At 38.7% G+C, this 12,953-nt stretch overlaps 1 protein-coding gene across 2 annotated transcripts in view; it reads right to left on the bottom strand.

Annotated features, from left to right (window-relative positions):
• Positions 1-2,930: 2,930 nt before the first annotated feature.
• The window catches only part of gpc6a (glypican 6a), a 150,948-nt gene continuing 140,925 nt past the window's right edge, over positions 2,931-12,953 (bottom strand). For both annotated transcript variants that reach the window (XM_008404363.3, XM_008404362.3), the window contains 2 exons: positions 6,673-6,848; positions 2,931-6,008 (listed from right to left, as the gene is read on the bottom strand). In XM_008404363.3, the coding sequence (XP_008402585.1) occupies positions 5,785-6,008; positions 6,673-6,848 (400 nt within the window). In that variant the 3' untranslated portion in view covers positions 2,931-5,784. The remainder of the gene's footprint in view (positions 6,009-6,672; positions 6,849-12,953) is intronic.

Consider the following 12,953-nt stretch of genomic DNA (forward strand, 5'->3'; position numbering starts at 1 on the left):
CACACTTAATTTGTATCTAAAATTGCAGCTAATTGTGATTCCTCCTACCCCCACAAGCTTTCCAGTTTTTTTATTGAGACAAAGTAAAGTCGAGAATTTTAACAAAATCTTTATTAAGGCCAAAATTTGGGGAACTTTTACAGATACAATCTGTCATCTACATAACTTGACCATCACAACTCACCAAGGCTGTTTGCTTCTCATGTTTTGGAGAAGTGTTGTGTTTAAAACTAAGGTTCCATAAGGACATGGAGAAAAGCATTTAGAGAAGATTCCTACTATAGAAGTGTGGAATATTTCTAGGAAACAAATGACTTTTTGGTAACACTTCATTTGAAGGGGGTGAATAAGACTGATATGACACTGTCATAAACACCTGTCATGAACATGAATAAGCCTTCATGAATATTTATGACTGTTGTCATAAAGCATCATTCGGTAAATTATGACACTTTTAATACAAAGTTGACATTATTGAAAATGTCTTAACCAAGAAATCATTACTGATATAAATTTGTTCTAAAAGTATTACTGATTACACTTTAAAAAATAGGTAACTTTATGTTATTAAAGCTAAAGTTTAATCAGTAGTGATTTCTTGGTTAATGTCAACTTGTCATAACAAAGACATTTTGAATAAATATTCATGAAGGCTTATTCATGTTCATGACAGGTGTTATGTCATGTTTATGACAGTGTCATGTCAGTCTTATTCACCCACCGTCAAATAAAGTGTTACCCACTTTTTTTTACATTACTGACAAATCAGGTAAAGTCTTTAATGATAACATTTGATGGAAAGTGTTTTGTACATTTAAAGACCAAATGCATAAATGTATGTTAAGCTAAGAACTTGAACAATTAAAATACAAGATTTCTACAAGAAATTTTAAAATCTGATGCACAAAACAGTAAAAAGGCAGGGAACATGTGTTTTTTTTAATAAAATGTTTATTATTACCATTGTAATATTTTCTGTATACAAGAATGTGTAACAAAAGCCGAATAAGCAATCCATTTTAGTCTTTTAAAAAATGGTAAGGCATGTCTGCTTGTATAACCATCAACTTCAGTTCCCCCAAAACACTTTAAACAACGTGCACTGAACAGCTTCAAAAAATCGTAATGTGCTCCTTAGTCATTAATTTTCGCAAGTCACAACAGTACCACACTCAGAGCATTATGTTTAGCAAAAGTGCAGCAAATGATTCACGACAAAATGAAAAGACCTTGCATAACAAATCGCGTTCTAAACATTTAGTAAAAAATAAATGAGAAATTCTGAATTTAATTTTTTCCTTTTTTTCAAATCGCTAAATTAATTCAAGAAGCTAATTGATTTCTTTATGGCTCGTGTGTAAATGAAGACCATCACTGCATCATTTCTGACTAGAATAGTCTTGCAGCTTGTCAGGAGTGATAGGAATAAATGTGGCAGCGGAGAATAGCAACACTTTATTTTATCATTATCAGAGAGGACCAGTTTCCCTAGATACAAGCACTTTGGAAAAACATGACAGGGCTCTAAGAAATTCTTTTCTCAATTCACTTTTTCTGCTGTGTTTTCAGCAACACCAGCAAAGCCCTGCATTATCCTCACTCATCCACAGCTCTGATGCAATCCCAGCTCTAGCAGAGGCTCTAATATGTGCCTTCAACCTTTGTGTGGCTGCAGATGTTTACTGTTTCTGGCTGTTAAAAAACATACCTGCTGAGGCTCAAACAAAACAAGTATCTGATGTCAATCTGCTGACTTTCTGCCTTTTTTATCAAGAAGGGACGTTTTAAGAAAATGTACAGGAAATTTAAGGAAACATTTTTTTTTTTGCAATACTGTCTTGTGAAAATCTTTGCTATTTGAAATAATCTAAATCTTCAGCATCACAACGCTCTTTAGTTTGTGCTGTGTCGCTTCAGGGTCCCAATCAACGATATCTGCCTCAGCTATCTCTTTTGTTTATAATTTAAAACAAAATTTGTTACTGACTAAATGATATCACCATGTGAACAGCACAGATACTTTGATTTGCCAAGCATAAAGTCATCAATGTAATGGATTCCTGTAAACCTACTGGTGTTTCTTCCTGCTCTCCCTGCCTTAGTGAACACTGCGAAACTTTAAAAAAGTGATAATAAAATAACAAAAAGTTTGCGCATTACCAGCAAAACAGATTAAACAAAACAATTCAGGCCTTTTCATTAGATCGTTCATCAAAAAAAAAAAAAAAAATGTTCCTGTTATAGTCAGGTTTTGAACATCACAGCGGACTCAACATACTTAGAAGACTTTCCGATGGATGTTTCTCATCACTCTGACCAAATAAAAAAACATCCGCCAGTATTTTTTTAATAAAGAATTTCAGATTGGTTGTTGTTACCAACGCCTAACACAGAGGAGGGACCTCTTCCCTCATCAAAGTGTAGTGCAATTTCCAGCACCAACTTCTGCATAGAAACTATTTTAGAGTTTGAGAGGTGGGTCAGATGTATTTATGTGTAAGGTTTTCAGGCTCTGGCATTGGAAGGCCCTTGCCAAGTCACCCTTGTACTGTTCACTGAAATTTCTATGAAATGTTCAGTCAATCAAACTGGGATTCACTGACCCAGTGGAAACTGTACAGGAATAACAAGACCAAAGAGCTGAAGGTGGCCTCCTCCTCTTCCTCATGCTCCAATAACATTGGTGGAGCAGATGTGGGCACATTTTGTCCCTCATGCATCACGTCTTTTTAGTCCCATTAGATTCCTAGATCTAGAGATCTATTGGTTAGAAAGTGCTTAAGACTACCACTTCTCTCCATCTCTGGAAGCCATTAAGTACTAAAAAGTGTGTGTGATTCACAATCCATTTTATACTCATTCACTGGCTAAACAAAAGCATGGAAGTTTTAAGAAAATTCAAAGGACATTTAAGAAATACTGCCATGTGTCAATATTTGAGCTTGCAAACAGAAATAGCCTAAAACTCCAGCACCACAACACTCTTCAATAGGAAACTACACATAACTTTTAGACGGAAACATAATATGTATCAGAAAAACAGCGATGTGTCCTTCAGGTTTACAAAAGGGGACTGGTGACGTTTATCAAACCTGCCAGTGACAAAGCATGTGACCCACGTACACAGGCCTTAGACCTCTAAATCCAGCTGCCCATCTTTTCGTAATGGCATTACGATTGCTTCCATTACTATTTGTAACTTTATTTTCACTTCTATAAATGTTCTTAGAATGATTTTCTTTTGCCATTTTAGCACCAAAGCAGGTTGGTCCTCGAAACAAAGAACTGGTCCATCAACAAACCTAAATTATCCCAACTTTTTGAGTTGCATGCTTGAAACGCAGGAAGGTGTATTTATAGGAACAAAATAAAATAGATATGATGATCCAAAACAAAAACTGAGGTGAAAAGCAAACTGTTGAGTACATGTGTAAATACCCTGTCCCCTTTTTTTGTTTTTTATCTTTCAGAGAATTTGAATCTTTATTAATTGACCAGTTTTTTTATTTAACCATGTACTGAACCATTTAGATTTCTTGGTATTTTACCAATTTAATTTGGCTAATCTATTTATTTGCCCCCCCCCCCAAAAAAAAATGCTACAGTAGCAGTTCAGTAGGAATAGGATTTCCATCTCTCCTAGCACCGATTTACTTCTGGACAGTTTGACATTGAGGAGGGCCTTATGTTAATCACTGCGATGTCTTTCCTCAGGCCTTGGCCTGTTGCATTCTACAATTAAGGTTTACGCATCGGTGCTTTAATCATGCCATGCTGGTTTTGGTGGGAGGGTGCTATTCAGTCACCTTCTTCTAAATAGGTTTTTGCAAGGAGTGAGGTCATAGAGGTCAACTGTTGTGTAGCAGGAGCGTCCTGCGGCGCTTGGGGCCTCGGTTGTGAGTCACTGGCGCACACTGAGGACAGATTTCCCTTCTGGTGCTCTGAGTGCAATCAGCTGTGATGCTGGCGTAAACTTTGTGCTCGATGACATTTTTTTTCATTCTGATCCTGCACTGCCTTTGTGTGAGGGGAAAGCTTGTTTGCCCCATGTACGTCTTCCTATGCTACGGGACAATCATGGCCTCTGCGAGACACTCAGAGGAGCTGTTAATTTGTTACAGTGATGCATTTGGAGAGGTCCCTGCTGTGATAAGGGACATTTGTAATGTGAAAACAGTTTAAGTGTTCGTGACCTGACTGGTTTTGGATCCTGCAGAAACACACGCGAGCGTGACATTTTTCATCTTTTGTGCGACATTTTCGAACAGTTCTTCCATTGTTAATTTTAGCAGCAGGCCTGCAAAAACTTTCTAAGGCTAACCTTTTCTGTATGACCGGGGGTCTCAGGCGCTGTGTTTCTGGAGCGCAGGTTATTTGCTTTGCACACTAAGCCTCTACAGCCTGTTAAAGGTCAAAGCCTGTAGGAGACATACTGAAGGGTATGTATAGTAACCCCAGTTCTTTGACTTCTCAGAGCCCTCTAACCTTGGCAGTTAGAGGGCACCTCCAAAGGTGACATGTACAATGTCACCTTTGGAGGTGACATTGTACATGCCATGTTAAAGTACGTGGCACAAAAAGCTGCAAGGTTCCAGGGTTTGCTGTTGCCGGTCAAACAAAAAACATGCAAATTTCTGCGTTGTGCATAATCATATAAGTGGAATCCAGGGAAATAAATGAAATTTAGGTTTTGTTGCCATATACCCATCTTTACGCCTCTTTTCAGTCTTCTGAAGGTAAAAATAAATGTGTTAGAGCATGTTAATGGCTCTGGAAAAAGAAAATAAATTAGGTAGTTTAACAATCTTAGCAGGCATTTGCAGTGTAATGGCTTGATATTGTTGCTAAAACATTGTTGTAACATAAAATGAAATAAAACACATATATTTATAAAGATGTAGCTTTAACCTGTAAGATTACATTAAAGTACAATCCTGTTAACTACATACTGTACCCACTTAAAGAACAATACAATCAGCTTAAATGATCTGAAAATATAAATCTTTTTTTCTCTATATGATGGGTGCCTCTTGCAGCTTAATAAACAAGCCGATAAAATCATCTGTGCAAAGTAGTGCCCTTAGTGCAGCACTTGAGCACTTTCGTAAAGATAATCACATGTGCAACAACAAAGTGGCTGTAAGACCCACCGTTCCCTCAAGCCACAATGATGTGACCAAGGAGGAAACCGAGTGAACTGTTTGGGCTGCATGGTCCTGTGCAAACAAACCTAAAACTATGGAGCCTGGAAACACAAAATAAAATCAGAATAAATAAAAAAAAGCAGAACGAAACAATGTTTTGTCTGTTTACATCACACCCATGCATGCACACAGAAATTTTTTCTGATTTTTGTCTGAGGGAAAGAGAACTAATAAGATAAAAACAGTGTTGTCTTCTTTTCACTTCATCACACAAAGGAAAAGAAATAAAGGGCTTCCCTTAATCTGGAAAATCACTGATAGAACCGCCTTAAGATAGTTTTGTTTCCTAAATGAGAAGCATGTTTTTCGAAGCTCACTTTAGAATGATGAGAAAACACCACATTTTCGTTTTTATTTCAGAGATGGTAAAAGCTGGTTCACTGATGGCACCGAGCATTCTTTGGGGGACAAGCAGGATTCAGCGCTGCACTCACTTCCAGCCCTACCACACCACACAGTCAGTCATTCTAGACATGTTTCCGGGAGGTTCTACATGTCCAGTGAGGGAACAGCAGTATAACTTGCTGTAAGACATACTGTTACTTAACAGTATAATAGTCAATGATCAGGCCACACTGTATTATCTCCATTGAGTCTGTACTGCCCAGAGTGGGAGAGTGAGGGCAGCCATCACCAGGACGGTGGAGGGTCCACAGGAGAGCGATTGGCCCGCAGCAGCAGCTGCAGCCCGTTCGTCACTTCTGTCGGCTCTAATCACGGGAGCTTCTGTCCCCACAAAAACGAACTCTGTCGTGCAGCCGTCAGAGCAGCCGCTGCCGCTTCCCGAGCTACTGCCCTCGTCACCTGCAGCAAGAAAATCACACTCATTTAAATGTAAACATCACAAATGGTGTTGCATGCAGCCTGTGTGACAAGGTCTGGCAGTATAGGTACTCAATTAATATAAGTGATGCTATTAAGACTGAACTCGGTTTCAGAAACCAAGGAATAATCTTTCATGATTTTTCTACAACACATTAGTTCATTTCACAATCTATTTAATTTGAATACTGCAAAAGATAAGAAAATAAGAAAATGCAGTGTCAGTTTTAGTACAGACACATTTTGGACGGCGCTCAGAGCATTGTTCCCATCTTGTCAGCTCTACCAGATCCACAGATTCAAACATGATTGTTTCTGTCACGACAGCATTTGAGATGTACATCTTCCTAAACATGGGCCTATCTGTCTATCGTATGTTGTTCCTCCACACCTAGAGCTATTTATTCTCCTAATAATGTCTGTCTTGCCTCAGAGATGCTCTGAACATCCTCTGCCGTCGGTGACAAGTTCCAACATGAATGACAAATGAGATCTTGTTTCTGTAGTTTGTGTATCTCTGAGAGTGTTTGTGGTGTGTGTCCAAATCAAAACTAACATGCAGGGAGAGAAAGAAATGGAACAGGGCTTTTCGATTTTGTTCCCCAGCTGCATATACAAAACATTATGGAGATATCTGAGGACTTACTGGAGTCCTGGAAGGAGATGTCATTTCCATTGTAGGCATTCTTTAGCTTGTTGGTCATGACTCGTAGAGCCATGATCTGCTGCCGAATCAGTGTGTCCGGTCGGGTGATGTCCAAAATCACTTCTGGATTGTTCACCTGGTTGGTGAGGCCCTCCTTTACCACCTCGGGGAAATATCTTGAACCAAAGGGAAACAAGTATGTTCAATACCTGCCCAAAGGTTGTTATTAACAAGACTCATGTATTGTAAATGACTGAACATGCAGGCTGTAAAAAGACAATTTATTAACTAATGTGAGTGAAATTCCTGTTTCAGGTCATCGTCATAATTGTTTCTTTTTGTTTAACGGCAAAATAATGAGCAAGAGAACTTTGAGATAATTTTACTATTATTTAATTGTGTAAAATTTTAAAAGCATCTCTTTGTGTTTTAAAGTAGACTTTATACACTGCTTCATTGTGTGACATCAGAGAAATATTAAAAGAAAGTCAAGCTGTAAAGAAGAGGATTATGGACCTGATCAAATCCAAATCCTGGGGTAAAATTTATAGATACCTGAAGGTGAGCTGTTGCCCTGGCCACATAATTACACACAGAAACAAACAGCATTGTAATGCCATCACGCTGTGTGGGTGTTTTGCTGCAGCAAAGGCTGGTGGGTATTACAAAATAGATGACGTCACATGAAAATAACACTATGGTGAAATATTGAAACCAGATCTGTCCACATCAGCAAGGTAGATCAAACTTCTGCACAAATGGGTCTTCCACACGGACAATGAAATTAATCATACTGGAAGAATTTGTTAGAAAGTGGCTTAAGGACAATAAAGTCGATGTCTTGGAATGGCCATCACAAAGGCTGGATCTCTGTCCATTTGAAAATGTGTGAGAAAAGCAGTAAAGGTGTGTGTGTGTTTGTGTGTATTTGATGAGTTTTAGTTCGGAGTTTTACTAACACAACTGCTCCCTCTGTACTCTTGATCCTTCACAGCTGCTCCAGTTATTAATCAACCCGAATGCCTGGAGGGGTTGTCTGACTGGATGTTGTTTCCATTTCCCCACACACGCTGTTCAAATCACTCGACTCATCTTTCAGCCTTTACTCTCTGCTTTAGCTAAACAAACACCTTAAGTGTCTTTAGTCGTTCACAGACTTATTTTCGGCTCAAAAGAGGGTACCCTTGTGACAGAACGTCCCAGCAATAATGACAGACTCAGTGGACTTGTAGATGGAAATGGCTTCTGGATTGATTCAGTCTGTACACATAAAGCCAAATATTCAGTTAAGATAGCATGACCAAGAGCTCCAATCACGACATCAAAGCACTGTCACAACACAAGCCCAGTTATCTCAATAAGCAGAAAAATGTATAATAACTAATAACATTCAGCACACAGTCCACTCAAAAGTTTGTTCACAGTATATAGGTGCTTTTAAGTCTGGTGTAGGAAAAGCTTACTGTCCTGATCCTCACTCCTCTTTTGGGGACCACGGTAAATCAGGGCTTTCTGTCTCAAACGTCCTTGTTGTTGATTCAGAACGAAACCACCTTTACTTTGGATACATTGTTGGTTTATCAAGTAGGAGGGCATGCGCTGAGGCTTATTTGCCCATCAGGGCATCAAACAGAGGTCTTCTGTTGGTTTTGCTAATGAGTCAAAGGGAGTCTTTAATCTTCCTATTAGGGGCTGGGATGTAATCAGGTTTTTAATACTTCTCCACCAGGGGCTAAAGCAGTGAGGTGGAGAACTCCAATGAGTTCAGGACTTTAGGAGTGGATTGAGGATAAAAAAAAATAAACTACTATGAACTGGTGACCCCAGACTATCCACAGTCATTAGACGTGTATCTATAAACAATTTGGAGAAAAATACAATTTAGATTTTTTGGCCCTAAGAAAGCACAGCTGCCTCTAATTATCTCTGGTCTCGAGGATATTCACAAAGTTTGTATTTCCATTATGTAGTAGCTGCTTTTGGGTGATCTGAGCCCCTGGTATATTTAGTTTTTTTTGTTTATTCTTCAACAAACTCCAACATCAGTTTCTCAGTTTTTAGGTGTGCTTTATTTACAGGTCCTTCTCAAAAAAATAGCATACTGTGATAAAGTTCATTATTTTCCATAATGTAATGATAAAAATTAAACTGTCATATATTTTAGATTCATTGCATACCAACTGAAATATTTCAGGCCTTTTATTGTTTTAATACTGATGATTTTGGCATACAGCTCATGAAAACCCAAAAATCTCTGTCTCAATAAATTAGCATATTTTATCCAACCAATAATAGAAATGTGTTTTAATACCAAAAAAGTCAACCTTCAAATAATTATGTTCAGTTATGCACTCAATACTTGGTCAGGAATCCTTTTGCAGCCTTCAATGAGGCAAGGAGGCAATCAGCCTGTGGCTCTGCTGAGGTGTTATGGACGCCCAGGATGCTTCGATAGCCTTAAGCTCATCCAGAGTGTTGGATCTTGGTCTCTCAACTTTCTCTTCACAATATCCCACAGATTCTCTATGGGGTTTAGGTCAGGAGAGTTGGCAGGCCAACAATAATACCATGGTCAGTAATACCAGTGGTTTTGGCTCTGTGAGCAGGTGCCAGGTTGTGCTGAAAAATTAAATCTTCATCTCCATAAAGTTTTTCAGCAGATGGAAGAAGCATGAGGTGCTCCAAAATCTCCTGATAGCTGCTGAATTGACCATCCCCTTGATAAAACACAGTGGACCAACACCAGCAGCTGACATGGCTCCCCAGACCATCACTGACTGTGGGTACTTGACACTGGACTTCTGGCATTGTGGCATTTCCTTCTCCCCAGTCTTCCTCCAGACTCTGGCACCTTGATTTCCAAATGACATGCAAAATTTGCTTTCATCCGAAAAAAGTACTTTGGACCACTGAGCAACAGTCCAGTGCTGCTTCTCTGTAGCCCAGGTCAGACGCTTCTACCGAGGTTTCTGGTTCAACAGTCGCTTGACCTGGAGAATGCGGCACCTGTAGCCCATTTCCTGCACGGTGGCTCTGGATGTTTCTACTCCAGACTCAGTCCACTGCTTCCCCCAAGGTCAGGAATCGGCCCTTCTCCACAATCTTCCTCAGGGTTCGGTCACCTCTTCTCGTTGTACAGCGTTTTCTGCCACACTTTTTCCTTCCCACAGAGGTGCCTTGATACAACACTCTGGGAACAGCCTATTCGTAAATTTCTTTCTGTGTCTTACCCTCTTGCTTGAGGGTGTCAATGATGGCCTTCTGGACAGCAGTCAGGTCGGCAGTCTTACTCATGTTTTGAGTAATGAACCAGGCTGGGAGTTTTTAAAAGCCTCAGGAATCTTTTGCAGGTGTTTAGAGTTACTTTGTTGATTCAGATGATTAGATTTATTGCTCGTTCAGAGAACCTTTTTATGATATGCTAATTTTTTGAGACAGGGATTTTGGGTTTTCATGAGCTGTATGCCAAAATCATCAGTATTAAAACAATAAAAGACCTGAAATATTTCAGTTGTTTCAGTTCAATCTAAAATATGTGACAGTTTAATTTTTATCATTACATTATGGAAAATAATGAACTTTAGCACAATGTGCAAATTTTTTGAGAAGGACCTGTATATATTCTGAAATGCTTTAAGCCTAGAACTTAAGTTCATGGAAACTTTTGTATGTACTTGTGTGCACTTCCATAGTGAGTTCCAAAATCAAGAAATTTTTATAGATTATGCCCCCTAACATTAAATGGATCCTCCTCTGCTGGAGTGTTCGTACAATTGATGGACCCACTGCAACAGAGGAGTCCAGACTGCAGTTAATTGGAGTGAAATTAAACAATCAGCACACAACCACATTGTCTCATAGAAGTAAAGTGAACTGATTGCAACTCAAGGTGCATTCAGGCAGTGGTGGGAAGTAACGAAGTACAAGTACGTCGTTACTGTACTTAAGTACAATTTTTGTGTATCTGTACTTTACTTAAGTAGATTTAATAAAGGATACTTTCTACTTTTACTCCACTACATTTTACAGTAAGTATCTGTACTTTCTACTTCACTACATTTCTACAAAACTGTCGCGTTACTCGTTACATCCAAGTCGCATTGTGTTTTTTTTTCCGTTAAAATGTGAAGTTCAGGGTCTTAAGGTGGCGCCGTAAAATCCGAGCAATAACGTGACTTACGTGCCTGTTGTCACCCATCGGCTCCACCTTTACTCGCACGCGGAGCTCCAAGACATGCGCAGTGGTTTCCTCTGAGCGTCAGTAATATAATAGTACTGAAGCGCTCCATAAATCATAAGATATGGCGAAATGTAAAATCAGCAGCGCTTCGCTTTCGCAGACGGTGGGACTTTGTCCAATTTTTAACGTCACTTGGAAGGAAAGCTTAAAGAAAGGTAAGCTCCGTGGACGTGATGCTAGCAAAGTTAGCTGTATTGACTGAGACACATGTTGCATCTGCGATGACTGACATGTCGCAGATATGGGACAATGCTGTGACCAAAGTGCAATATTGTAATATGACATTCATGGATGATCCGATTCTTATGGACGGATCTTGACTAAGTCATATAGTACTGAAGCCTCACTGAGAGCCGTTCTTTGTTCTTGTAATGCTCTGCATACACTGCAGTAGCTATTTTATTTCATTAAAATATCTTTATATTTAATTGGTGAATAAATAAAACAAGAACGTAACACAGAACATGCTCATTGCTCTTTGTTTTTGTCACCTGTCATGGTGGCAGACGTTGCAGCAGGAGGGAGGATGAGAACAGTCACGGTGCTCCTCCTGCTTGGTTACTTGTTGCTTATTGGGCCTTGGACAGTGTTCATAGTTGAGCGTTGTTAATTGCTGTTTAATGGTGCAGACAATTATTATTTCTGACATTGGCAATATGGGCAACCGCACAGGGCGTTATTTCTTTAGGGATGGCAGGAGACCTCTGTGGATTGTGGCACAGAGATGAAAGAAAAACAGAATGAAGAAGAGTTTGAATTGATACTGGTTAAATTTATTTCAGCTCTAAGTATTTAATATCTAGGTGGGAAAGTGAATCTTTCAGATCAATTTGAGAAGCAGTTTTGATAGGTGCACTAAATTTTATTGTCATGTAGCATGGGGTGCTGGTTTTGATTTGGTCTTGGGTTCAGTGGTCCAGACTACAACTCTGCTACGTGGCTCCTTGGTTCCATGTCCTCCTCTGCCAGTTGGATTTCTTTCAAAATAAATGTGTGGGAAAAAAAGAGAAGTTCATGCTATGTTAGGACAGGAGACGAGATGTTTCCATCCCTGAAATTGTGATGCATAGAATCATATATCTAAGTCTAATCTATGTTACAGAATAAACGCAATAAAAACAAGTTTTATCTGTGGCATATGATCATATGATCGGTACACTTAATGATATTAGTGATTAGGCAATGCATTCAGCAAGTACTTTTACTTTTAATACTTAAGTATTTTCAAAAACCAGTACTTTTTTACTTTTACTTAAGTAAAATGTTAATGTGGTACTTTGACTTTTACTTGAGTACATTTTTGTCTGTGTATTTGTACTTTTACTTAAGTACATTTTTTGAGTACTTTCTCCACCACTGCATTCAGGTGGGGTGTTTAGAGTGGTTGGGTTCCTGCAAAAGCCATGGTTTTAAGCACTAAAGTCACAGCTAGGAATTCTGTCACTGCAACATCACATTATAACTTATATAGACTCACTCAAACCTCACAGTAAGGTATAACTGTAAACTTTAAATAAATATCGCCAACACATACTTCCATATTTACTTGCCTTTTGAGGAGAGCAGAGACACACCAGCTGTATCTGCACTCTTACTCAGCTGTTGCTATTTTAAAACCTAAAATTGGTTAATGATACACAATCCTTGGGGGTTGTGTTTAAGTTCCGCCTTGGAACAAAAATGCCATGGAGAGTACTACATTTCTTAGTCTAAATCTTAAAGTCATTTAAGTCATTGAGTGCAATTTGTGGCACATATTTCTATTACTTTGTGTGATCTAATTCCTAACATATATATATATATATATATATATATATATATATATATATATATATATATATATATATATATATATATATAAATAATGTGTATATTATGTAGAATATAACTGCTCTGCTTCCTAGAAAAATATTCCTGCTGTAGAAATCTTTTCAGGCCTCTTTATAAACCCAAATAGCTCCCTGCGCAGAATAAACAAGGCCATTACTCCTCTGTTTAAAATGGTCTTCATCACTCCCAGGGATTCTGTGGACAATCTACA

This window comes from Poecilia reticulata, chromosome 3, assembly GCF_904066995.2.
Source record: "Poecilia reticulata chromosome 3, P_reticulata-male-v2, whole genome shotgun sequence".
Lineage (NCBI taxonomy): Eukaryota > Metazoa > Chordata > Actinopteri > Cyprinodontiformes > Poeciliidae > Poecilia > Poecilia reticulata.